This window comes from Dreissena polymorpha, chromosome 5, assembly GCF_020536995.1.
Source record: "Dreissena polymorpha isolate Duluth1 chromosome 5, UMN_Dpol_1.0, whole genome shotgun sequence".
Classification (NCBI taxonomy): Eukaryota; Metazoa; Mollusca; class Bivalvia; order Myida; family Dreissenidae; genus Dreissena; species Dreissena polymorpha.
The window spans coordinates 11,540,289-11,565,473 of NC_068359.1; the positions used below are offsets into that span (position 1 = coordinate 11,540,289).

Here is a 25,185-nt window from a genome sequence, read left to right on the forward strand (position 1 = left end):
CTTCAATAATGCAAAAAAGACATTAAATGAGCGATTTTGACCCATATATTTGACCTTGAAGGATGATCTTGACCTTGCACCACTCAAAATGTGCAGCTACACATGCATGCCAAATATCAAAGTGCTATCTTCAATATTGCAAAAAGTTATGGCAAATATTAAAGTTGGGGCAAACCAACAAACAAACCAACAGACAGGGCAAAAACAATATGTCCCCATGTCCCCCACTATAGTGGTGGGGGACATAAAAATCCAACAATTTAAAGTGCTGACGATTTAAATTTTAGGGAATGAATGTGTTAACAAATTTTGATACATAATGACTCCTGAAATGAAAGAGAAAATATATAATCACAACTGACCAAATAAAAAAACAATTGGTTTCATATTTTAGCTTTATTTGTTATAACAATTACAATGCTACAATTTACACATGCTTACATAAGCATTTATTGCACACTATTCCGAACTTATCTACAGTTGGATTAAATTAACAAAATGTTGCTCTGCATTAAAAATGCCACATATAGCATACCCTGCTGTCCACAGTTATGTAGTGGAATAATCTTATTGTAGGAATTTGTTCTTACATACAATGTTTTATCTTAATTGTTAATTGTATGTAATTTTTAACAATGTTAGAGATATTTCTATGACATTTCACCAACATCCATGAAATATAAGCAAAATTCAACAATATAAATATGTTTGTTAAGAATTTTTATTTCTTTAGACAGACAATAATACTTCATACTTCTTAGTAACAAGACATGTGTTTGTCAGAAACACAATGCCCCCTATTGAGCTGCTTTGAAGCCATAAATTTGACCTTAAAGGATGACCTTGATCTTTCACCACTCAAAATGTGCAGCTCTATGAGATACACATTCACGCCAAATATAAAGTTGCTATCTTCAATATTGCAAAAGTTATGACCAAGGTTAAAGTTTTGACGCCGCTTTGAGGCCATATCTTTGACCTTGAAGGATAACCTTGACATTTCACCACTCAAAATGTGAAGCTCCATGAGATACACATGCATCCAAATATCAAGTTGCTATCTTCATTATTGCAAAATCTATTCATTATTGCAAAACTTTAACCAAGGTTAAAGCTTGGTTAAAGTTTTCCTCAGAATGACAGGCCAAAAACAATATACTTTAATCATTCGATCCAGGGGCATAAAATATGTCACACAACAGTTAATAAACTATTAAACTAATTATAAACTGGCATGACCTTGAGCAAAAGAAGGACATTACTTGATCCGGAAGACAAAAATCAGCCATAAACAAGATGTGTTTGTGAAACACAATGTCCCCCTATATGATGTCTGACCTTGAAGGATGACCTTGACCTTGTGAAGGATGACCTTGACCTTTCACCACTCAAAATGTGCAGCTACATGAGATACACATGCATGCCAAATATCAAGTTGCTATCTTCAATATTGCAAAAGTATTCATAAAATAAGCGATTTGGGCCACATATATTTGACCTCTGACCTTGACCTTTCACCACTCAAAATGTGCAGCTACATGAGATACACATGCATGCCAAATATCAAGTTGCTATCTTCAATATTGCAAAAGTATTCATAAAATAAGCGATTTGGGCCACATATATTTGACCTCTGACCTTGAAGGATGACCTTGACCTTTCACCACTCAAAATGTGGAGCTCCATGAGATACACATGCATGCCAAATATCAAGTTGCTGTCTTCAATATTGCAAAAGTATTCATAAAATGAGCGATTTTGGCCACATATATTTGACCTCTGACCTTGAAGGATGGCCTTGACCTTGACCTTTTACCACTCAAAATGTGCAGCTTCATGAGATACACATGCATGCCAAATATGAAGTTGCTATCTTCAATATAGCAAAAGTTATAGCAAAATGTTAAAGTTGGCGCAAACAGACCAACAGACAGACGGGGCAAAAACAATATGTCCCCCACTACTATAGTGGGGGACATAAAAAAGCTCAAATGTCTGTGTGAGATTTAATTCACACTCCCCTAGGGCCAGTATTTTTAAAGCTCATAAAGGAAATCTTAAATTAAGTTTTACTTAAGTGAAAAAAGCTCATTTTTTACATTTTATTGTCAGAAAAAAATACAGGTATACTTATATAGTACATGAAATATCCAGACACAAGGAATTGTATGAATGTATGGTATCCCCTTCAGTTTTCCCAATGAAGCTTAATGAATACTGTCCTTGGGGCTTAACAATATTTTGTCAGCTCTCTTAACATGTACATGTTTTTTAATAACACAATAAAGTAAATCTGCAATAATACCAAAGTACAAAACCAACTGTTTGAAATCCGTTCACAATCCACTCTCCGTATGTTCGACAAATATCAAAGCTTATGAACAAAATATAATTTGGAATATTACATAAATATAATTCTAGTATAAACAGAATTTCTACAAAAAAAACTTATGTTGCACTAGAATATATCATATAGAATAAACTTTAATTCTAAATTAATCAATGCAATACACACAATATGTAAAATAAAGCAAGATAAGTAAAATGTTCGTTTTTCTATAGACATAAATATTGATATTCATGATATCAAACCGATGTGATACTTTTGTCCAAAAAATCTATTTTATCAATACCATCTGGACCATAATTTATTTCCCTTAAATTAACAAAACACAAGAGAATTTGGACATGTATTTAAATAATTATATAAAACAGAGAAACAACTTCATTGTTTTTCAATATCTATTCACTCAACGTTTTGGTCAAAGACCTTCATCAGGAGTAAACATTTTGTAATAAAATAAAGGAAATGACATGTATTTATACATTTAAATTTTAAAAACTTATTAATTAGGCAAAGTCTTTTGAACCCCAGTCTCAATGCATGTGTGTAATGAGTTGTTCCAGAGTAGATTGGACGTCATTTTGTCCATGCAATTATAACTACAGGTTACCCCTTAAAACAAGTCTTATTCCTGTCCAGGTTATATTTACAAATCAAATTCACATAGATGAGTATTTTAGTTGTTATTTTCAAGAAATGTTTACTCTTACCATCTATCTATATACCAAGAACAACAATATAAACAACACTAGAATAAATAACGATATCACTAACCTAATTTTCATGAATACAATATATTCTTTGCTGTAATGACAAGCTCATTAGCATAATGGTTTTCACCTATAATTTAACATGAATTCATTTTAATAGTGGAATATTTTATTTTTTTGTAAAGCAGTGTAAGGGCACTTAAATGAAAATATGTATGTAAGTAAATTTGTAATGATTTATGCAGGACAAACATGTTATTCAGTTATATAAATACTAGAGTAGAGAAGAAAATAAAAGCATTTGTCAGAAAGCAAAATGCATAAATGGGTAAATATTAAATTTATTAGGGCTAAGGTCTACTCAGAATATTTTCCATTCAAGACAAAGCTGAAAACCAATTTATTACCTGAATTACATTAAGAAAGCGGTAAGAAAGCATGCATCAATATACTTTCATTGAAAAATATTATAAAAATAATAATAAGTTCCTGTGTGAGTGATTTATTGCATAATTGTCAGAATATTGTTATGGCAATTATCAAACTTGAATAATTGATTTCACCGATGATGATGTAAAACATCAATAACTAAGTTCCAAGCTTCTAACCAATGATGCTATAAAAGGTTACATCTTGAAATCTTGATCACTTGTTTGCTTGCTGCACCTGACTTCCTGCGACCGCCAACACTTTGTCTCCAGAAGCTAAAAGAAACACACATCTAGGTCTTAATACTGTTAATAATGATGTGTACATGGTATACCAATTTTGAATTAATTTGCAATGCAGTATATCTGAAACATTGAATGATAAATGCATAATTTATCTCGGCACTATCAAAATAAATGGTCTTCAGATGTTGGCCCTCAATTAGGCATATATGGGGCAATTTTGTGGCCTCATGTCTGGCTAATTAAAATCTCCACTATGCCATAACAAACAGAAAATTAAAGAATTTGAAAGCAGAAACACTAACCTCAATTCAATTGCAGTTTCATATTATTAAGGTTCTTATTAAAAATATCAGATAGCTTTGTGGTTATTTCCTTAAGATATTGGCACTCAATTAGAAGAAAAATTAATACTGCAGCAATAGAAAACACTACAAACACCATTATATGAATGACTTTTACACCACAGTCATATCCTGTTAATTACATACCAAAGTTCCCCAAGACTTGCTCAATTTAATTCACTGCCTTATCCCATTAATAACATGACCAATGGACACTAGTTCAAATGACTGCATCCAAGAATCGCATATATAATCCTATTCAAAGTGTACCCAATCTACCCAAGTTTATCACATACTTCCTTATCCTATTAACAACATACCCAGGTTGCTGGAGACTTGTTCAAACTGCCGGAGACTGGTGCTGGAGTTGGCCTGTAGATACGCCTCCTCCTCGGGTGTGAGGGTCTCTCCAAGCTTCTTGAGTGCTGTCAGGATCTCCACCGACTGACCCACCGCCTGGCTGTGTGGAATCTTGCCTATCTTCTCATCTCTACTGATCTGTGGGACAAGAGATTGGTGGGAGATAGAGTGACTGGCTAGCAATGATGATTAATTTTTAATTTGCTGTTGAAGAAAGGTCCTACTTTCCTTAGCTCTTGCTTATTTTTCCTCAAGCAAATTATAACTTAGTAGTTTACATATTTCATTATTTGATTCTAGTAAATTATTATGGCAAATTTCTGTTGTCACCAGGTGTTGATGCTTGTATTGTACCAAACAATTTTTTTGTCTTACATTTGTCTAGAGAATTATCTTTGAAGCTTATAAAATATCCCCCTCCTCCTGAAATATTTTATTTGTTATCTTTTTGTTTGGATGCTTAGACATTTGAAATATTATTTCAACACAAATGTGAGCAATTGATTCTAGTCTTGGGAAAAATGGGCTAAATGCATGTGCGTGAAGTGTGCGTCAGGAGCCTGTGCAGACTGCACATTAAGCCCAGTTTTCCCAGTACGAGGAAGAAACAGGCCCCTGTTTATCCCTTACCTCGGAGAGTCTCTGTCTCAGCTGCCCAGGCTGCTTCTTGGCAAACATTCTGATCACCTCAGGGGTCTTGAATGCCTCTGAAATGGCTGCTTGTATGGCCTACAATGCACAGAGAAATGGCTGCTTGTATGGCCTACAATGCACAGAGAAATGGCTGCTTGTATGGCCTTCAATGCACAGAGAAATGGCTGCTTGCATAGCCTACAATGCACAGAGGAATGGCTGCTTGTATGGCCTACAATGCACATAGAAATGGCTGTTTGTATGGCCTTCAACGCACAGAGAATGGCTGCTTGTATGGCCTACAATGCACATAGGAATGGCTGCTTGTATGGCCTATAATGCACACAGAAATGACTGCTTGTATGGCCTACAATGCACAGAGAATGGCTGCTTGTATGGCCTACAATGCACAGAGAAATAGCTGCTTGTATGGCCTACAATGCACAGAGGAATGGCTGCTTGTGTGGCCTACAATGCACAGAGAAATGGCTGCTTGTGTAACCTACAATGCACAGGGAAATGGCTGCTTGTATGACATACAATGCACAGAGAAATGGCTGCTTGTATGGCCTACAATGCACAGAAAAATTGCTGCTTGTATGGTCTACAATGCACAGAGAATGGCTGCTTGTATGGCCTACAATGAACAGAGAAATGGCTGCTGGTATGGCTTACAATGCACAGAGAAATGGCTGCTTGTATGGCCTACAATGCACAGAGAAATGGCTGCTTGTATGGCCTACAATACACAGAGGAATGGCTGCTTGTACATGTATGGCCTACAATGCACAGAGAAATGGCTGCTTGTATGGCCTACAATGCACAGAGAAATGGCTGCTTGTATTGCCTACAATGCACAGAGAAATGGGTGCTTGTATGGCATACAATGCACAGAGAAATGGCTGCTTTTATTGCCTACAATGCACAGAGAAATGGCTGCTTGTATGGCCTACAACGCACAGAGGAATGGCTGTTTGTATGGACTAAAATGCAGAGGAATGACTGTTTGTATGGATTACACTTAGAGCTGTAACAATTTCGTCTGATGCATCGAAAAACCGGTTCAACGTCACTGATTCGATTTAGATACCAATACAACCAATTTCGATTCGATTCACTGCAATCCCTATTGATCCGCATTTTAAGCCTTACTTTCCAAATCCGTCTTCTAAACTTTCTTGTCAATTGTAACACGTATTTTTATTTTAAAAGTTAAACACTTTAAATGTGCAACATAATAAGTTAATAACAAATACCAAACATATTCATTCATGCTCTGGACAAACCAAACATGAAATAGTTGGCAAAATAAGCAGCAAATAGTTTAATTTGAATCGAATCGAAAATAATCGAATCGAACCATTTGGTATCGAAATCGAATCGAATGATAGGTGAATCATTACAGCTCTACCTAAAATGCACAGAGAAATGGCTGCTTGTATGGCCTACAATGCACAGAGGAATGGCTGCTTGTATGGCCTACAATGCACAGAGAAATGGCTGCTTGTATGGCCTACAATGCACAGAGAAATGGCTTCTTTTATGGCCTACAATGCCCTGAGAAATGGCTTCTTGTATTGCCTACAATGCACAGAGAAATAGCTGCATGCTGCATGTATGGCCTACAATGCACATAGAAATGGCTTCTTGTATGGCCTACAATGCACAGAGAAATGGCTGCGTGTATGGCCTGCAATGCACAGAGAAATGGCTGCTTGTATGGCCTACAATGCACAGAGAAAAGGCTTCTTGTATGGCCTACAATGCACAGAGCAATGGCCGCTTGTATGGCATACAATGCACAGAGAAATTGCTGCTTGTATGGCCTACAATTCACAGAGAAATGGCTGCTTGTATGGCCTACAATGCACAGAGAAATGGCTGCTTGTATAGTCTACAATGCACAGATAAATGGCTGCTTGTACGGCAAGTTTCATGATTACACTGCAGAACATCTGATTTTTGGAGTGTTCAGACTTTTTCTTCGCTTTTACCAAGTGACCTTGCATTTAACCCCACATGACTCATGTTTTGAAATTAGCTGAGATATCATTGGTATGTAAGTTATTTTTAAGTTTATTTAGATTAGAGAATAAATGTGGCCTCTATTAAGTTCCCAAGATAGATGTTTACAGCAGACAGTCAACAAAGGCCACACAAAAGGCATTCCAAAAGCTCATCGTGAGTATGTTGTGCTCATTTGAGCTAAAAAGTACAGAAAAGAAATAATAGGTGAATTGTAGCCAAATTTGTTTATAACACAGTAGGTTCTGACTTTGAAACCTGACTGCCTTATAATTTAGTCTGTATTGACCATTTTTTGGCGCAAAATGAGGGCTTACTGTCAACCCAAGATAATTTATAAATATTATTATTAATAATAACCTTCCTGAAACCATAAAAGCTGAATGCTGTTCATCTCATCCAGACAATTTAAAGCAGAATTTGACAAGAGAAACTTTCTTAGATCAAATCCGTGGTCTTATGGTTACACAAGGTTCGATCCTCAGCTCAGCTTAGAGCAGCATTTATTTTGCCAAATACAGAAAAGTACCAGTACCAGACCACTCTTAAAAAGTAAATGAAACAATACGCAGATATTGATTAGGAAAACCGCTGTTTCACAGTACATTATAAAGAAGAAAACCGCTGATGAGGTACCCCAAGACGGTGTAAAAACTGCCTTTACTCCGTACCAGCTGCATGCTGTTTAGCTCGTCGACCAGACTGATGTCTCCTCCCACCATCCGGTCCAGGGACTCCTTGAACTCCTTTAGCTGCTCTATTGTTTCGCGTTTCGTGTCCTCGTATTCATCCGCATCCAGGTCCTCCCTGAATCAGTAAAATACCCGCATCATGATCAGTATCGCTCTGGGAAACGGTTTAAATGCATGTGTGTTAAGTGTTGTCCCAGATAAGCCTGTGCAGTCAGTCTATAAGGCTAATAAGGAAGAACACTTTCCGCTTTGATGGTATTTTTTGTTCCACTGAAGTTTCTTGATAGCAAAAAAGCCAGTTAAGGTGGAAAGTGTCATCCCTGGTAAGCATGTGTACACTTCATAGGCTAAATTTGGAAGACACTTTACCCACATGCAAAATGCCCAGTTTTCCGAGAATGCGGATAATGATGGTTCCAGACTGACACTTAGTAACAGTCTCTATATTAATTGTAATGTGAACATTCATGGGAAATCACCACATGATATCACCAGGCAGAACACAAGTATTGCACCTAGAAGTTTATCCCCAATTTCCCTAGGGTTTAAAGCAGCAGCCAGATAAATGGGAAATTAAAACAAATTGTGTGCGTTGGGGGGGGGGGGGGGGGGGGTTCTACAGTACTGTGTCCACAGTAGAGTCCAGTATTAATGGCACAGGTTAAATACCCCAATGGGGGTGGAAAGATCAGGGCTTAAAAGAGGAGTTTAACACACACACTCATTTTATCTGCGGTGATCAATAAATAGATGCAGAGGAAACAATGGCATAAACATTTGAACTTCTCATAAGACAGCTGAGTGAAAATATTAATATAGATACTTTATGGCGGATCAGTAAGTTGACTGCAATACCTCATGGAGGGACCAGACATTCACTAAACAAGTCCTCAAGTTAGAACTGTAAGTCAGTCTGTCAGTCAAGTGGTTACATGTCCTTATCTGCTAACTATGCATAATTAGTTCAAACTAAAAAACGTAATACATGCTTTAACTATTGGCTGTATGGGCAACTAAAAATACCCAAGCTTGTCTATGGAATTGTTCTCCTGTATTTGGCACTATACCCTGTAACCTACTAAAAGTCTTGCAGGGGCCGATTCTCTATGGGAAAATCCCAGAGCACTAACACAACAAATTGCAGACTCTCACTTACTTGAGTCCCTCAAGGTAAGACTCTTATTTACTTAAGTTCCTCAAGGTCAGACTCTCGCTTACTTGACTTCCTAAAGGTCAGACTCTCACTTACTTGGGTCCCTCAAGGTCGGACTCCCACTGATTTAGGTCCCTCAAGGTCAGACTCTTACTCACTTAAGTTCCTCGCGGTCAGACTCTCACTTACTTAAGTTCCTCAAGGTCAGACTCATACTTACCGGTACTTAAGTTCCTCAAGGTCAGACTCTCACTTACTTAAGTTCCTCAAGGCCAGACTCCCACTTACTTGAGTTCCTCAAGGTCAGACTCTCACTTACTTGAGTTCCTCAAGGTCAGACTCTCACTTACTTGGGTCCCTCAAGGTCCGACTCCCACTGATTTAAGTCCCTCAAGGTCAGACTCTTACTTACTTAAGTTCCTCAAGGTCAGACTCTCACTTACTTAAGTTCCTCAAGGTCAGACTCTCACTTACTTGAGTTCCTCAAGTTCAGACTCTCACTTACCTAAGTTCCTCAAGGTCAGACTCTCACTTACTTGAGTTCCTTAAGGTCAGACTCTTACTTACTTGAGTTCCTCAAGGTCAGACTCTTACTTACTTGAGATACTCAAGGTGCAGACTCTCACTTACTTGAGATTCTCAAGGTCAGACTCTCACTTACTTGAGTTCCTCAAGGTCAGACTCTCACTTACCTGAGTTCCTCAAGGTCAGACTCTTACTTACTTGAGTTCCTCAAGGTGCAGACTCTCACCTGAGTTCCTCAAGGTCAGACTCTCACTTACTTAAGTTCCTCAAGGTCAGACTCTCACTTACTTGACTTCCTAAAGGTCAGACTCTCACTTACTTGGGTCCCTCAAGGTCGGACTCCCACTGATTTAAGTCCCTTAAGGTCAGACTCTTACTTAAGATCCTCAAGGTCAGACTCTCACTTACTTAAGTTCCTCAAGGTCAGACTCTCACTTACTTGAGTTCCTCAAGTTCAGACTCACACTTACTTGAGATCCTCAAGGTCAGACTCTCACTTACCTAAGTTCCTCAAGGTCAGACTCTCACTTACTTGAGTTCCTTAAGGTCAGACTCTTACTTACTTGAGTTCCTCAAGGTCAGACTCTTACTTACTTAAGGTACTCAAGGTGCAGACTCTCACTTACTTGAGTTCCTCAAGGTGAGACTCTCACTTACTTGAGTTCCTCAAGGTCAGACTCTCACTTACCTGAGTTCCTCAAGGTCAGACTCTTACTTACTTGAGTTCCTCAAGGTGCAGACTCTCACTTACCTGAGTTCCTCAAGGTCAGACTCTCACTTACTTATGTTCTCAAGGTCAGACTTTCACTTACTTAAGTTTCTTAAGGTCAGACTCTCACTTACTGGAGTTCCTCAAGGTCAGACTTTCACTTACTTGACAGGCCTTTTCCGCTCCATTTAAGGAAAACGCCACACTGGAATTTTGGAAATTTCGCGTCGTGAAAACCCCCATTTTGGGAAGAAAAAAAACACACAAACCTGGCTCAATTGGGAAAAATAATCGCATGTAAAAAGTGTTTCTTTTATTTCAAAGAAGCCGTTAACTGGTAAATAATGACTATTTTGATAACATATTATTAAAATTTTACAAATATTCTGAACATGTGTGATAAGTGCAGTTTTTTTCATCTAATTTTGGGGAAAGGTCCTGGCCTTTTTTGAGGGGAAAAAAATCGCGTGAAACGCTGGATTTTGGGGAAAATAAGGAAAGTCTTAAATAATCAATTAAACATTTTTAACTGTTTTTAAAACAAATTTTAGGCAACAGATAATTTAATTATGCAATATTTTTCTATTTTCTACACTAGATCAGGTTAACTTATTTTTTTTTTTCTTTGGAAATGGGAAAAAAACAACCAGATTTGCATTGGGAATGGGGCCAATAATCAGACCCGTGGCATAGGGCGGAAAAGGCCTGCTTGAGTTCCTCAAGGTGAGACTCTCCCTTTCTTGAATTCCTCAAGGTGCAGACTCTCACTTACTTGAGATCCACAAGGGCAGACTCTCACTTTCTCAAGTTCCTCAAGGTCAGACTCTCACTTACTTGAGTTCCTCAAGGTCAGACTCTCACTTAAGTTTCTCAAGGTCAGACTCTCACTTACTTGAGTTCCTCAAGGTAAGCCTCTCACTTACTTGAGTTCCTCAAGGTGCAGACTTACTTGAGTTACTCAAGATCAGACCCTTACTAACTTGAGTTCCTCAAGGTCAGACTCTCACTTACTTGAGTTCCTCAAGGTCAGACTCTTACTTGAGTTCCTCAAGGTGCAGACTCTTACTCACTTGAGTTCCTCAAGGTCAGACTCTCACTTACTTAAGTTCCTCAAGGTCAGACTCTTACTTGAGTTCCTGAAGGTGCAGACTCTTACTTACTTGAGTTCCTCAGGGTCAGACTGTCACTTACTTGAGTTCCTCAAGGTCAGACTCTTACTTGAGTTCCTCAAGGTCAGACTCTTACTTACTTGAGTTCCTCAAGGTGTGACTCTCACTTACTTGAGTTCCTCAAGGTCAGACTTTCACTTACTTGAGTTACTCATTGTCAGACTCTCATTAACTTGAGTTCCTCAAAGTAAGACTCTTACTTACTTGAATTCCTCAAGGTCAGACTCTGAGTTTCACTTGCGTTCCTCAAGGTCAACTTATCATTTACTTGAGTTCCAGGGTGCAGACTCTCACTTACTTGAGTTCCTCAAGGTGCGACTCTCACTTACTTGGGTTCCTCAAGGTGCAGACTCACTTACTTGAGTTACTCAAAGTCAGACTCGCATTTACTTGAGTTCCTCAAGGTCGGACTCTCACTTACTTGAGTTCCTCAAGGTGCAGACTCTCACTTACTTGAATTCTTCAAGGTCAGACTTTCACTTACTTGAGTTTCTCAAGGTGCAGACTCTCACTTACTTTAGTTCCTCAAGGTCAGACTCTCACTTACTTTAGTTCCTCAAGGTGCAAACTCTCACTTAATTGAGTTCCTCAAGGTCAAACTTTCACTTACTTGAGTTCCTCAATGTGCAGACTCCCACTTACTTGAGTTCCTAAAGGTGCAAACTCTCACTTACTTGAGTTCCTCAAGGTCAAACTTTCACTTACTAGAGTTCCTCAAGGTGCAAACTCTCACTTACTTCAGTTCTTCAAGGTCAGACTCTCACTTACTTGAGTTCCTCAAGGTCAGACTTTCACTAACTTGAGCTCCTCAAGGTGCAAACTCTCACTTACTTGAGTTCCTCAAGGTCAGACTTTCACTTACTCGAGTTCCTAAAGGTGCAGACTCTCACTTACTTGAGTTCCTCAAGGTCAGACTTTCACTTGAGTTCCTCAAGGTCAGACTCTTACTTACTTGAGTTCCTCAAGGTCAGACTTTCACTTACTTGAGTTCCTCAAGGTCAGACTCTCACTTACTGTCGTTCCTCAAGGTCAGACTCTCACTTACTTGAGATCCTCAAGGTCAGACTCTCACTTACTTGAGTTCCTCAAGGTCAGACTTTCACTTACTTGACTTCCTCGAGGTCAGACTTTCACTTACTTGAGTTCCTCAAGTTCAGACTCTCACTCGAGTTCCTCAAGGTCATACTCTCACTTGTGTTCCTCCAGGTGCAGACCCTCACTCACTTGAGTTCCTGAAGGTCAGACTTTCACTTACTTGAGTTCATCAAGATCAGACACTTACTAACTTGAGTTCCTCAAGGTGCAAACTCTCACTTACTTGAGTTCCTCAAGGTCAAACTTTCACTTACTTGAGTTCCTCAAGGTGCAGACTCTCACTTGAGTTCCTCAAGGTGCAAACTCTCACTTACTTGAGTTCCTCAAGGTAAAACTTTCACTTACTCGAGTTCCTCAAGGTGCAGACTCTCACTTGAGTTCCTCAAGGTGCAATCTCTCACGTACTTGAGTTCCTCAAGGTCAGACTTTCACTAACTTGAGTTCCTCAAGGTGCAGACCTTCACTTACTTGAGCTCATCAAGGTCAGACTCTCACTTACTTGAGTTCCTCAAGTCGCAGACTCTCACTTACTTGAGTTTCTCAAGGTCAAACTCTCACTTACTTGAGTTCCTCAAGGTCAATCTCTCACTTACTTGAGTTCCTCAAGGTCAGACTCTCACTTACTTAAGTTCCTCAAGGTCAGACTCTCACTTACTTGAGTTTCTGAAGGTGCAGACTCTCACTTACTTGAGTTCCTCAAGGTCAGACTTTTACTTACTTGAGTTCCTCAAGGTGCAGACTCTCACTTACTTTAGTTCCTCAAGGTCAGACTCTCACTTACTTGAGTTCCTCAAGGTGCAAACTATCACTTAATCCAGTTCCTCAAGGTCAGACTTTCACTTACTTGAGTTCCTCAAGGTCAGTGAGCTGACACATTAGTCTGTCCATCTGCTCCTCCAGGTTCCCAATCAACTTGGAAGTCTCCTGTCGGCCACGTGACGCCATGTCTCCAACGCTGAACTTGTGTGTTGCAATTAAATGATTGTGTGGAGTTTAGGTAGGTTGTTTATTTCTATGTTTACATTATTTTCAGTGGTTTCTACTGACTTCAGTTTGGTTTAGCAATCTGAAATTAAATGATGATTATTTAATGTGTTAATTTAATACTAGTAGGTTCATAATGAAATTGTATGCAAAATAAAGTTAATAAAAACAAACATGGAAAAAACTCTTGTAAGACAACTTGTGTGTGTGACTTTGGTAATATATATACCAGATCTGTACAATATAAATATGACACCTGATGATCAAATGATATAGGCTTGTCAAATGGGAATGAAGTCAATTAACAGTAAATGGTGATATTTGTTTTTACATGTTTTATATAAAAATGATTAACCCCTTATATAACCTCATTAGGACAAAATTCATTCCATAAAAAAGACCATACAACAAATAAAATCACATTTGCATGATTCCAAAAACAAAATTACTGACATAAGTTTTTCTGCTGTTGTAGATTAATTTAAAAAGATTGGACAATCATTGCTTTAAAGAGTTGTCTTACTATTGCCTTCAATTGAGTAGGACCTATGATAATGTAACTTAAAAGTATTAATATGTATGTCTTGTCTACTTCCAGATTTTTGTGGACATCCTTTAGACGATTATTATATCCATAGAGGAAGATAAAGACTTTATTTATGTCCACAAAGATGTATTTTTTCTCATCAATTTGTTCTGTTTTAAAAACCCGCCATTGAGGAAATTCACCGATGGTTGAAATAGCTGTGTGTGTTGACTTATAAATTGTTTAATGCCCCAAAGTTATCATTTGTTGACTGTTTCGAGTTCGCGTGAAGGGACCTTTTAGAGATGTGTTGAAATCAAAATCATCATGATCATTTGAGAGACATTTGTTTTTTTTAGTTTTTATAATCATGATAATTGTTACACGTATTAATTTTCAGGAATCAGTTGTTCACGTACCCTAAAAAATTTACCCCTATGAAGAGAGATAACTAAGTATTAATATGTATATCTACTTCCAGATCTTTGTGGACATCCTTTTCCATCTTCCACATTTAAATCTAGTCAATTTGTTTTTCAGCATACCATACAAACTTTAAAGCTTGGGGAGGAGAGGATTCTTGTAATTTGTTACATTGTCTGATTTCTGCATAACTTTTAAATGTGTGTGATTTATGTAATTTAACTTGTTTTATAATGTTGTAATTATGGAAAAGTTATTCCATCCTTTAGATGATTAATAAATCCATAGAGGAAGATAAAGACTTTATTTAGTATGGGTAAGTTACTAACAAGCAGTATATATTACATGCATCCTTAGGAGGGGCTTAATCTGGGTAATAATTTGGTATATTGTATTATTGTTGTCTACATAAACTTTAAACTTTAATTTTTACGTTGAAGGCTAAACATTTTACTACATGAGACATATAACAAATGTTTAAAAATCTGTAACCTTATTAAACAAAGATGTATTCTTTCAGAGTGTCAGATTGATGGTGTTATCATCTGCAATTCTTTTAAGAGGTCTATGTTTGATGTAATCAGCAAAGTAAGTTATGTAAATAAGAAGCAAGATAGGCCCTGAGGGATTCGGGAGGTTGTCTGACATGGTTCCATTCAGGAAAACAGTCTTGGTTCTATTTGTCAGGAAGTCAGATATACATCTAGAAAGCATTTAAATTAATATATATATAATATTTTAGTTGGTATAAGTGGTGCTGGTGGGGTACTTTATCCAATTCTTTAGCAACATCCATAATGATGATGTCAGTTTGTGTACCTTAAATTATTTAATTCGGTTACGTTTGAAAGGAATGTGTTTCGTAAGAACAGGAAAGTCTAAAGCCGTGTTAGAGGTCATATAAAACGTTATTTTTATCAAGGTGGGATCTGCTTAAGCTTGCAATAACATGTTCAAGAATTATGCAGCACCTGCAGGGCTCGACATTAAAGGTAGTCCGACTGTCCAGGACAACCAAAGTGTTAGTCCGGACAAGTAAATAAAGAATTTGCTAGTCCGACAGGACAAGTGGTCATTATAATTGTATAACTTAGAAAAAATGCCTTTAAAGCCATTATTTCTGTGGAGATATCACTCAACTTTTCCGATTATATTTTGTATACGTTTAATCGTCGAAGCCCGAGATATTCCGATAGTTCCATGTGATACATGTACTACACTGTACTGTTCACAAGGGAAGCAACCCTTAACAATTAGCGTAGTCACGTCCTCTCTATGTATAGAATGATTTTGTTTTTTAAAAATATCAGTTAAGAACTGTACATATACATCACTTAAAACATTTTCTGTTTGATGTTGGCAACACACAAGTTTTTGTCAGGTTTATGGCTTTGTTCAATGTTTAAAAATCAATAATCTTGAGTTTTCCTGTTATTCTAGTCATTCTTTTTGTATTGAAATTGCCTACAATTATGTTTACATGTATTTTGAACGATTCAAGTCTTAATGATTTGAGCATTTTGTATTATTTCATTATTTTGCAAAGTACTGAGCAGAATAAGATATAATGGTCGGGACAAGTTGCTTTTTGGTCAGGTCAAGTGAAATTATGGTCTACTTGTCCGACTGGACAAGTGGCTTCAAAAGTTAATGACGAGCCCTGACCTGCATGTTATTGTCATTGACCAGTAATTTATTGTGTTGTGTTTAATTCCATTTTTATTGAATGGGCATGTTTCCCATCAGTTTAGTCAATATAAATTGCCGCCTTCGAGTCTTTTGATGATTTTTGCTTTGGCAGACTCTTGGCGTCAATAGTCCACTCTTTCTTTTTTATAGCGAGAGTTTTCCTTCTTTGTCTATATTGATGCGCAAGGAATTTGGTGCGCAACATTCAAGCCCCGATATCAGACAGTTAATATCAACGGATTGCAATAATATTTACATACCTGTGTAGATAATTCATTTCTCAATAATGTTCCGTAAGAATTATGTAATGACTCTTTCAATTTTGCACGCCTGACCCATTTAAATCAACACACTACTCACATTTTCTATTCCAATCGCTGTGCCCGCTGTATACCGCAGGTAGATTTTAATCGATAACGCAGCCTATCACACCGTAATGCCTTCTTCTGATTGGTTGATATTTAAATATTTCATAACATGGCCAGAGGTCAGTGATTGTATTGCGATTTAAGCAGAAGTTTAACTGAAACAAATTATGCTTTTTAACTTCAATTCGACGCTATTTGAGGTAAAAATGGACTAATTAACTAAAACTTTATGAGTTGTTAATGTTATTTTGCAATTTTAAGCATATTGATATAATATTATTGTATTTATTTTTCGTTATGGTTTTTACAGACCGGAGTTTCAGCGTTCAGATTTATTCTGAACGCGAATTATTTCAGCTACCCATCAGTTGTGATTAATTAATTTTATCCAAGAGACAGTGAATTTTTAAAGATTGTAGTAAAGATTGTGTATATTTAGAATTTTAATAAAAATCACAATACTTGTAAAATAACTTTGATATAAGTAAAAACAAAGATCTTCCTAAGACAAAAACACCAACTGGCTTAGATTAGGATATTTAGACTGCAGCCCCACCCACTTCAGCCAAATTATTTGACATGCAATATTTCGTCTATGTCAACCAGTTCTCTTGTATGAAACAGTTTAGGTATTTTATAGTTCATTTATATCCAAAGAATGATTACTCACATTCAAAGAGAAACTATAAGAAATACAAACATGCGACGGCTCTGTGTTAAAACTGAAAGTGAATTTTGTTCTTGGCTGCTTACGTGCACGAAAAATATTATTAGAGTAAGTCTATTCTCCGGAACCGTTCGAAAACACAGGTGGTTAGCGTGTGACTTTGATATTAATTAGTAAAAACATCATTTTGAATGAGACATATTCAAATTGTAACAAAAAATCAACTTCTCTTCAAAAATCACTATCAAATATATATATAACAAGGTATTCAACTTAAAATGACCAGAAAACAGGGTGCATCGCTTTGAACAGCCATAACTTCATCAATTGTGCAGCGATTCCCAAGAACTCGGTCTTATTCAACACAGAAATGAATTTCCTTTCTGGATGTGTACATATCTTGTAATAGTTTTACAAATGCTGATCAATTTTAAGAAATAACACGATACACATGAAGCCTCTAGTGATGTTATACGCTGACCGAAACGCCATAACACCCATTTTCGCATGACGCGGCTGAGACCGTGTGATTTTAATGTGTCTATAGAAAAATGCGTGATAATCAAATATTAATATACCATATGTTTCGGTAGCGAAAATATTATGTGGTCTCCCGTAGTATAATATCTATCTAAGAACACTATTGCGTGGTTTACTTCTTTAAACATATTTCTTGTGTATTCTATAAAACTTGAAATCAGCATCATAGCCACGCTGAGGAACGACGATTCACAATTTAGTTGTAAATAATGTATACCTACGTCGGCAATTGTCTAAATGTTACCATGTTATTCTAAGTGCTTATGTTAGCAGAGCTGGCTTGTGGCGTGTAACACTTCCTCGATTTTAAACATAGCAAGATGAAGTTCTCAGCGACGTGATAACTAGTAACTTATAAACATACATGTAAATTTTGTATTTGTTTTAAACATGTCCGTGTTTTTGTTAATGCGCACAAGACTCAATTTTTCTTCGAAAATTGTCGACTTATATGCAACACAGACACTTTGACGACGAAAATATTTCAGTTTTTTTGCAACAATTACTAAATAAATGGATTCAAAAACCGTTCCGTAGCACGAAGAATTATGTCCATACTGTGACTGAAACAGTCATAAAAGTACGGGGGGGGGCATAGGCAGAGATGTTTAAATTCCAAACTTCGGAAATCCTCCACACATATGTTCTGTCTGTGGTATGGTACCGGAGTATCGTGTGTGTGTGTGTGTGTGTGTTTGAATCAGCACGATTTAACGGTTAACTTGTATAAAAAAAGAGATGCATTAACTCGATATCATCTTATATTGCATGAATGATGTTATTATTAATATTTTGGCATTTTTTTTAAAAATAATAAGATACATTAATTAAAAAGTTTGGTAGTAATGAGCATGACGTTACGCAACCTGCAGCCATTTTGAAAGTAAATGAATTATTTTTGTGCGAAGTTGGATTATTAGATCTGTACTTCTTTTTCCGTGATAGTCTTTGAATAAAAAGTAGTTGATTTTGCCGTTTTCATGACGACCATCTATCATGAAGCTAAAAAACACGTTTTATCATTTATAACTTACTGTTTTTTATTTCTTCATATCATTTTCTAAGTCTAGTGTTCTCACGAGCGTCTGTGCGTAGGCCCATACACGCCCTATTGGATAACATCGTTTGTATTTAGGTATTATTTCATCAGTTCGATTTTTAATAAATAATGGTAACTTAACTATTGATAATAGAAATATATACTTAAAGGGGCCGTCCGACAGATTTTGGCATGTATTAAAGCTTGTCATTAACTGCTTTAAATGCTTTATATTGATAAATATAAACATTTGAACTAAAAATCTCCAGTAAAAAAAATAAGAATTCAATTTAAAAAAAGAAGAAAAAACGTTAACCTCCACAGGGCTCGAACCACTGACCCCTAGAGCCATGGAAGCTTGGAGTAAAATGTCTCCCGACTTTACCACTCGACCATCCACGCTCACGTCAAATGCGGAGGATATAAGCAATCCTCGTTGTTTCCCAAAATATCGATTCGCGTCGAACGACGTTTTAATCTGTTGGACAGTCCCTTTAATTGCACACAATCTTAAGAAACAAATTTACCGGTAGATAAAGTCAAATAAACTAGTTGTGTGTTATTGTAAACATTGTAAACAGTCAGGTTTTCCAGCACTGACTGGGTGGCAAAACCGCTGGTTAAAGTAACACATGCATATAGACATGTGTTAAGTCAATAAAACGAAATTACGAAATAAACATTAAAACATCTATAATATAATTTACAGGCATAATCAAATGTACCAATATTGATGGAGAGTAAGTTGATTCCTTTTCCCCAGTTCCTCATTTTTATTCGAATAAGGAATAAGGAACAGTTCCTCATTCCTCATTCAAGCTTAACACATTTAATATAGGGGTTTACAGAAAAATGATGCGTACAATTCTAAAATAAATAAAAACGAAATAACTCGAATACATTTACTAATGTACATTGTATTATGTTCGTTACATATTCACGTTTCTTCTTCGAGCTTGCATAGGACTTCTTGTTAAAACCGAACTGTTTTTTTTTACTTCGAATACTAACTTTACATCAACAAAACCTAAAACATATAATATTATAATATTATTATGATATTAGTGACCACATTTAATATTAAACAAATATTTCGCAAGAATATTGATTAAATGTGTAATATTCAAGTGTGTTTTAAAATACATTTACAGGTTCAAGTTAGATATCAAGTGTGGTAAGCATAAGATCGAGCTTTTTGTTGTTTTATTTTATTTATTTATTTTTTATTTTTTTTTAAATAAATTAGTGTGTTGGTCTATTTCTTACCGCTCCAGCAGCTGGAGTTTCACTTCTTTATATTGTAAAAAAGGCCGCGAAGATATGCAACTTCGAGAGACTTTAGTTTTAATTTACATTACTACAGAGAGCATTGTTTCCAGTACTTAATTCATTACCAGTAAAAATGCACACCTAAAGCAAGAACATAAACCTCTCAAATTGCAATTTATTGCAAATTAATATCTTATTTTGACATTAATTAACGGCAAAATTTTTAATATATTTATTATTGAGAATGTACACTTTGATTTTGTCAACATTTTCTAAATGCGCTTATATATGATACTACCATCTTTTGGCAACAAAACTTGTCTATAAGATGTTAAAGGGTTTTTATTCGATTTCACGTTGAATCTTTTGTTGTCAAATATTATAACATGACATGATGTTAACTGATGAAGTACGGTAATAAAAACCATCCTTGCTGCTTTATTTAATCGAAATACACGTAACATCACAATCAGCTTGTTAACGTACTTAGTAGGTGTTGAAAGGAGAATTTACGATGTATTAGCATTTGCATACACGCCATTACCCATCATTGCTTTGATAGTACGGTATGAAAGGCGAGATAGAATGTGGTAGTTAACGTTGTTTCTGAAAGTACACACTAGTACATAGTGTAATGTGGTTAATACTATTAACATAACTAATGTAGTTTTTGATAGGGATACAAAAGTACACATCTTCAATGCCTCTTGAGTTGCAACGTAGAATCTACATACCGGGTAGTCAATACATTAGTAAGAAAGGAACACTCCTTAATTGGTTTAATATTCGCGGTTTCCCAAGTCATTCCTGGGAAACCGCGAATATTAAACCAATGTTCATTTCTTACTAATGTATTGACTACCCGGTATGTAGATTCTTAGCACATAAGGCTATAAAGGAAAACCGACATATTTGTACTTCTTTTAAATTTAACTGCTACACATTACGCAAAGTAACTATGAGTGAAGGCCAACAGCATATCTTTAAAACCGACTTTGACAATGCCCATACTACGCTATATATGTTTCACAACCTGTTCGGCCACATTAAAGGGGCCTTTTCACGTTTTGGTTAATACACAAAATAAAATAAAATGTTTCAGATTCGCACATTTTCGTTGTAGTCGAAAGAACATGCATTTGCAATCAATCGATTCCGATTGTATTGGTACTTGATCGGCTAATTTTAGATGCCTCAATACAGAATTGAACACATCTTTTTTTCCAAAATGCTAATGCATTTGTCCAGTTGTTCCTGTAATGGTAGGCACAACGTTTGCAGATATTAGCATTTGAATGCTATCATTAAATTTGAGTTTCATGTTTGATATCTTGGCTTTACCACTTCGCTCTTGACATTCAACTCAAATGAGAAGAATAATTAAAGTATGATATTTTCGTGATATGTTTGTAATTCGTCTTGAATCGCGTGCTTCACACATCATATGTACATTATTTGGAATTCACATATTGTGCATGGAACAGTCATGCTTTTTCCCCAACTTTGACGTAAATAATGAAGCTTAAATGCTTAACTGGCGCACGTGAATGATAGCTTTATTCACAAAACAGTACTAAATGGTCATGATTAACAATCATTCCAATAGGGATTCTTGTTGGTAATTGCGGGAATTCCATTAAGGTGTGGTACTGGAAACGATATAAAACATGCTCAGTATTTATACACGTTCAATCAATTTTAAAATCATTGAAACCTTTGAGCGACAACTTGAAATGTCTCTGTTAGGCACCTCCGAATATCTTGTACCGAGTGATGCATATGATCAGCAAAGGAGGTCCAATTCAACGTGTTTATTTTTAAAACGATTTCTAAAAGTGTTGGCCTACATCACTCTGAGCTTTGTAGTAACCATGTTTGTGAGATTGTGTTTAGACCGAAACGGTGTTATGGGAATAGTATCAAACGTCACAACAAAATCAGTAAACGAAACAGTAAGTAGTATATTGTATATTATATATTTTTTGCCCATAGTATTGTAATATTATAATATTATGCCTATGTTAGCACGCATTATTTTTGTTGAACATACATTTGATATTTTGAAATATTATAACACTTAATTGTTTCACAAAAACCATTAGTGTATCAAAAATGACATAATGAATAAGAATCAGTGCCTTAAAATGCTTTATTTTACATTCCAACATCAGAGAAATCAAACGGAAAACATTCCGATGCTCCAGTTTCTCACAGGTAAATAAGGACACGTGTTTTATCGGTATGATAAGCCTTCCCAGTACTTTTATTTTGGAATACACATCACACAATTTAATATACCTGTTGGTTGAATAATTAAAACTGTTTGCTGGCTTTCAGGCAATGAACCGTATTCCATTAGCCAGGAAACCGTTTACGCCGCGTTTACCATCGACCAGGATACTTTGAAGGGTGAGTTCTATATTTAATTTTAGTTTTAAAACTGTGACATGGAATTTTACTTTTACATTTGTAAGCATGTGAACATGAACAACCGACGAATATTTAAGGCATCGTGACCATTCAAAAACTGAATCTATCAAGCGTTATTTATTTTCAATTATTCATAGCAGTGGGATGATATTAACACCATTTTAACACATGCTATTAGTATAATTAGAATAAGGAAATTAAAAAATATATATTCTAAAATAAAAATAAGTGTACCATTCGTTATATGAACGGTCAATATAACTTATTTTAAAACGTTAATTACTAGAAAGGTCTACATAAAACTGTGTGGTTATTAAGTAATCATCCCGTCTTTTATGGAGGTCTTTATATAATATTACATTTAAAAAATAGTTATATGTGACATGTTGTGTAATTATGCCCGTAATCCCATATTTGTCGAACAAATATTCTTTCCAGAATCTCATATATTTCGATGGAAGAAGTCAGAGGGATCCAATTCGGTTCTCCAAAGTAATAATGACCCTTGTATCGTATTAATACAACCGGGATTGTACGGAACGTTTTCACAAATCACGTTCAAGTTCAGTCCATCGTCACTGGATCGTGTCGGGCACTCTCTCTACGTCATAAGCAACGTAACTGGAAACGAAACCGAAACCATGATCACGAAGAGGACTCTTGATAAACCCCAACTCACTCCGAATACCTACGTGTATTTGCTGCCAAGCAATATCAATGCGTTCGTCAGTATTGGTTCAGGCGATAAGGTGTGCGTTAGCCCCTCGACTTCGGATATGGTTTACATATCGGCAGTGGACAATACTCTGACGGCTGTAAGATTTAAATCCTAATGTATGCACTTACACAACTGTCGATAGGATTTTCCACAACTACCTCGATCTGTAAAAGATCTCAGGACATCCATCAATCATTATTTATTATATATTTATATAAGACATTTTCACAGAGTTTTATGTACTATTTTATTAAATAATGAATCACAATTATAGTGCACTCATTCTATATCGATGTCATACACGTATTACCGGTAAATATCACACAACGATACATAACGAAGCTTGCTGTTTTACTATTAAACAGATGTTTGCGATATTTAACGATTCAGTTTTCAACTTAAGTCTACCTAAGTATTTGTTGGATAGATAAGGTCATAAATAATTCACAATAAAACACACACACACAATTTTAAATAATTTAACAAGAAGCACGGTACGTCTATCAAAACAAACGACATATTTATTACCTTTTTGGTTAATGAATCTCGTGATGCGTCAGTATATATTTATACGAGCACTAATTTTAGATACGAGCATTCTTTGTCTAGAGTGAAACAATAAAGGGAAGCCAAACATACAATTTACCGTATTAATTCTACAATTTCATGTGATATTTTGTAATCAGTTTAGTCTACTTAAAATACACCATAAATACAACACTTAAATGGTTATGTATGGAAGCGTATATGTTACACCCCAATAATATGGTCATGCCGGATTAGTTTATATCGACTTACTGTGAAATAACATGGTATGTCGTCATAGTTTTGTAGGTGTTTCCTCTTAATTTGACTCGCCATAACAACATTAAGTTGAAGTCTCGACGTAAATGTTTCCGGCATGACGGCATGATAACAAAAAGGTGTCATGGCGTAAAAAAATAACTTATCTTCTTGACTAAAGCTATGATGGCAAGTCATTTTCACAAGAGCATGACGCCAAAAATTATGTTGATTTGTCGACTTAGATCGTGTCGACCAAATATTGTTTCGGGAAAAGCCGGAAACATCTACGTCGAGACTTTAACTTAATGTCGTTATGGCGAGTAAAATGAAGAGGGAAAAACCAACAAAACTATGACGACATACCGAAGGTACATGTTAACTCGATGTTAACACATTCTTGAATCAAATAGCAGTGATTATTTATTTTGTGTTGATACTTTCGTAATGCCTTTGTCTGAAAAAGGGCGCGAAAAATTATGCCGCATGTACAACGTTGCGTCATTTGCATAGAAAGCGTGGGTGTATTGAGCGTTGTATAAACAAGCACACATCACGTCCACAGGCATTGGGCGCGTGGCCAAGTCACTTTAACACTCTCAATATGTCATAAAACAACATTTTTATCAATTTTTTATTTCTAAAATAATATATATATACAAGGTAGGTATCTCTTGACACAGAAAAATCACCTCATTTTAATCAACATTTTAAGCGATTAATTGACTAAATGGCGGTCGATTTTCGTAAACTATGTACCATTTTGTTGGGAAAGGTTGCTTCGAGACGAAATATGACCACAAACGGCTACTTGCCAACATAAACTACAAGAAAACACATGTTGAACTCGTTGAAATGCTAGGTCCGGGGTCGACAGTCCGATGTTCAGTGCCGATTTTACTAGAGTAAAACTATCAAAATACCGCAGCTACCGAACATAATCCGCAAAAGTACAACAAACAAATACGAGTTTATCAACTTACAACACAGATTCGTCCTGTTGTTTGCGTCCTCACGTCGAAATCGTTGTAAATCGGGAATTGTTTATCGGCAATTTTGAGTCGAGCTCCATGTCGATCAGACGCTTACATGGTAAATACGGTTCCCGGTTTCATTTATTCGATAATACCTTCGGTAACTTTGAGGCGCGGAACCAATCGCGTAATGTGTTATGTGTAATTGCAAGATGATCATCGTACACGATTGAAATAAGCATTCAAACATAACGATTATATGAGTGTTTGGTGTGAACAAAAAGTCGGAAGGTAGGCGCTAAGCTTTTTCAGTTAATTTGATTGCTCCTGTCCAAGGTAGATAGC

General features: G+C 36.2%; 2 protein-coding genes across 6 annotated transcripts; one reads left to right on the forward strand and one right to left on the reverse strand.

The window, feature by feature from the left end:
* Window positions 1–381: 381 nt before the first annotated feature.
* On the reverse strand, window positions 382–17,226 carry LOC127882400 (protein LZIC-like). Of its 5 annotated transcripts, XR_008050521.1 has the most exons (8): window positions 17,091–17,200; window positions 16,413–16,575; window positions 13,275–13,496; window positions 7,759–7,894; window positions 5,060–5,158; window positions 4,390–4,567; window positions 1,506–3,758; window positions 382–1,372 (listed from the first exon to the last, which is right to left on the reverse strand). XR_008050521.1 is itself a non-coding variant. In XM_052431017.1 (7 exons), the coding sequence occupies exons 3-7, from the start codon at window positions 13,373–13,375 to the stop codon at window positions 3,700–3,702; spliced, it is 573 nt and encodes a 190-aa protein (XP_052286977.1). In that variant the 5' UTR covers window positions 13,376–13,496; window positions 16,413–16,575; window positions 17,091–17,200; the 3' UTR covers window positions 382–3,699. The 5 variants fall into 5 exon arrangements, 4 of the variants coding, with proteins under 4 accessions (XP_052286977.1, XP_052286978.1, XP_052286979.1 ...); XM_052431017.1 differs by having other exon boundaries at window positions 382–3,758; XM_052431018.1 differs by lacking the exon at window positions 16,413–16,575 and having other exon boundaries at window positions 382–3,758; window positions 17,091–17,226.
* Window positions 17,227–21,650: 4,424 nt separating this feature from the next.
* LOC127882397 (uncharacterized) lies at window positions 21,651–23,351 on the forward strand. Its single transcript, XM_052431014.1, has 4 exons — window positions 21,651–21,887; window positions 22,107–22,149; window positions 22,273–22,344; window positions 22,804–23,351. Exons 1-4 carry the CDS (start codon window positions 21,669–21,671, stop codon window positions 23,196–23,198), a joined length of 729 nt encoding a protein of 242 aa, XP_052286974.1. The 5' UTR covers window positions 21,651–21,668; the 3' UTR covers window positions 23,199–23,351.
* Window positions 23,352–25,185: the final 1,834 nt, after the last annotated feature.

Bases quoted from the DNA above. Each gene is read 5' to 3' on its own strand.
- LOC127882400 (XM_052431018.1), bottom strand. From the start codon at position 13,375: ATGGCGTCACGTGGCCGACAGGAGACTTCCAAGTTGATTGGGAACCTG. The intron at 7,895-13,274 runs GTAAGTGAAAGT...TTACTGATTCAG, and splicing joins ACTGACCTTGAGGAACTCAA to GGAGGACCTGGATGCGGATG. The intron at 4,568-5,059 runs GTAAGGGATAAA...CTTGTCCCACAG, and splicing joins TGAGACAGAGACTCTCCGAG to ATCAGTAGAGATGAGAAGAT.
- LOC127882397 (XM_052431014.1), top strand. From the start codon at position 21,669: ATGTCTCTGTTAGGCACCTCCGAATATCTTGTACCGAGTGATGCATAT. The intron at 22,150-22,272 runs GTAAATAAGGAC...GCTGGCTTTCAG, and splicing joins GATGCTCCAGTTTCTCACAG to GCAATGAACCGTATTCCATT. The intron at 22,345-22,803 runs GTGAGTTCTATA...TATTCTTTCCAG, and splicing joins CGACCAGGATACTTTGAAGG to AATCTCATATATTTCGATGG.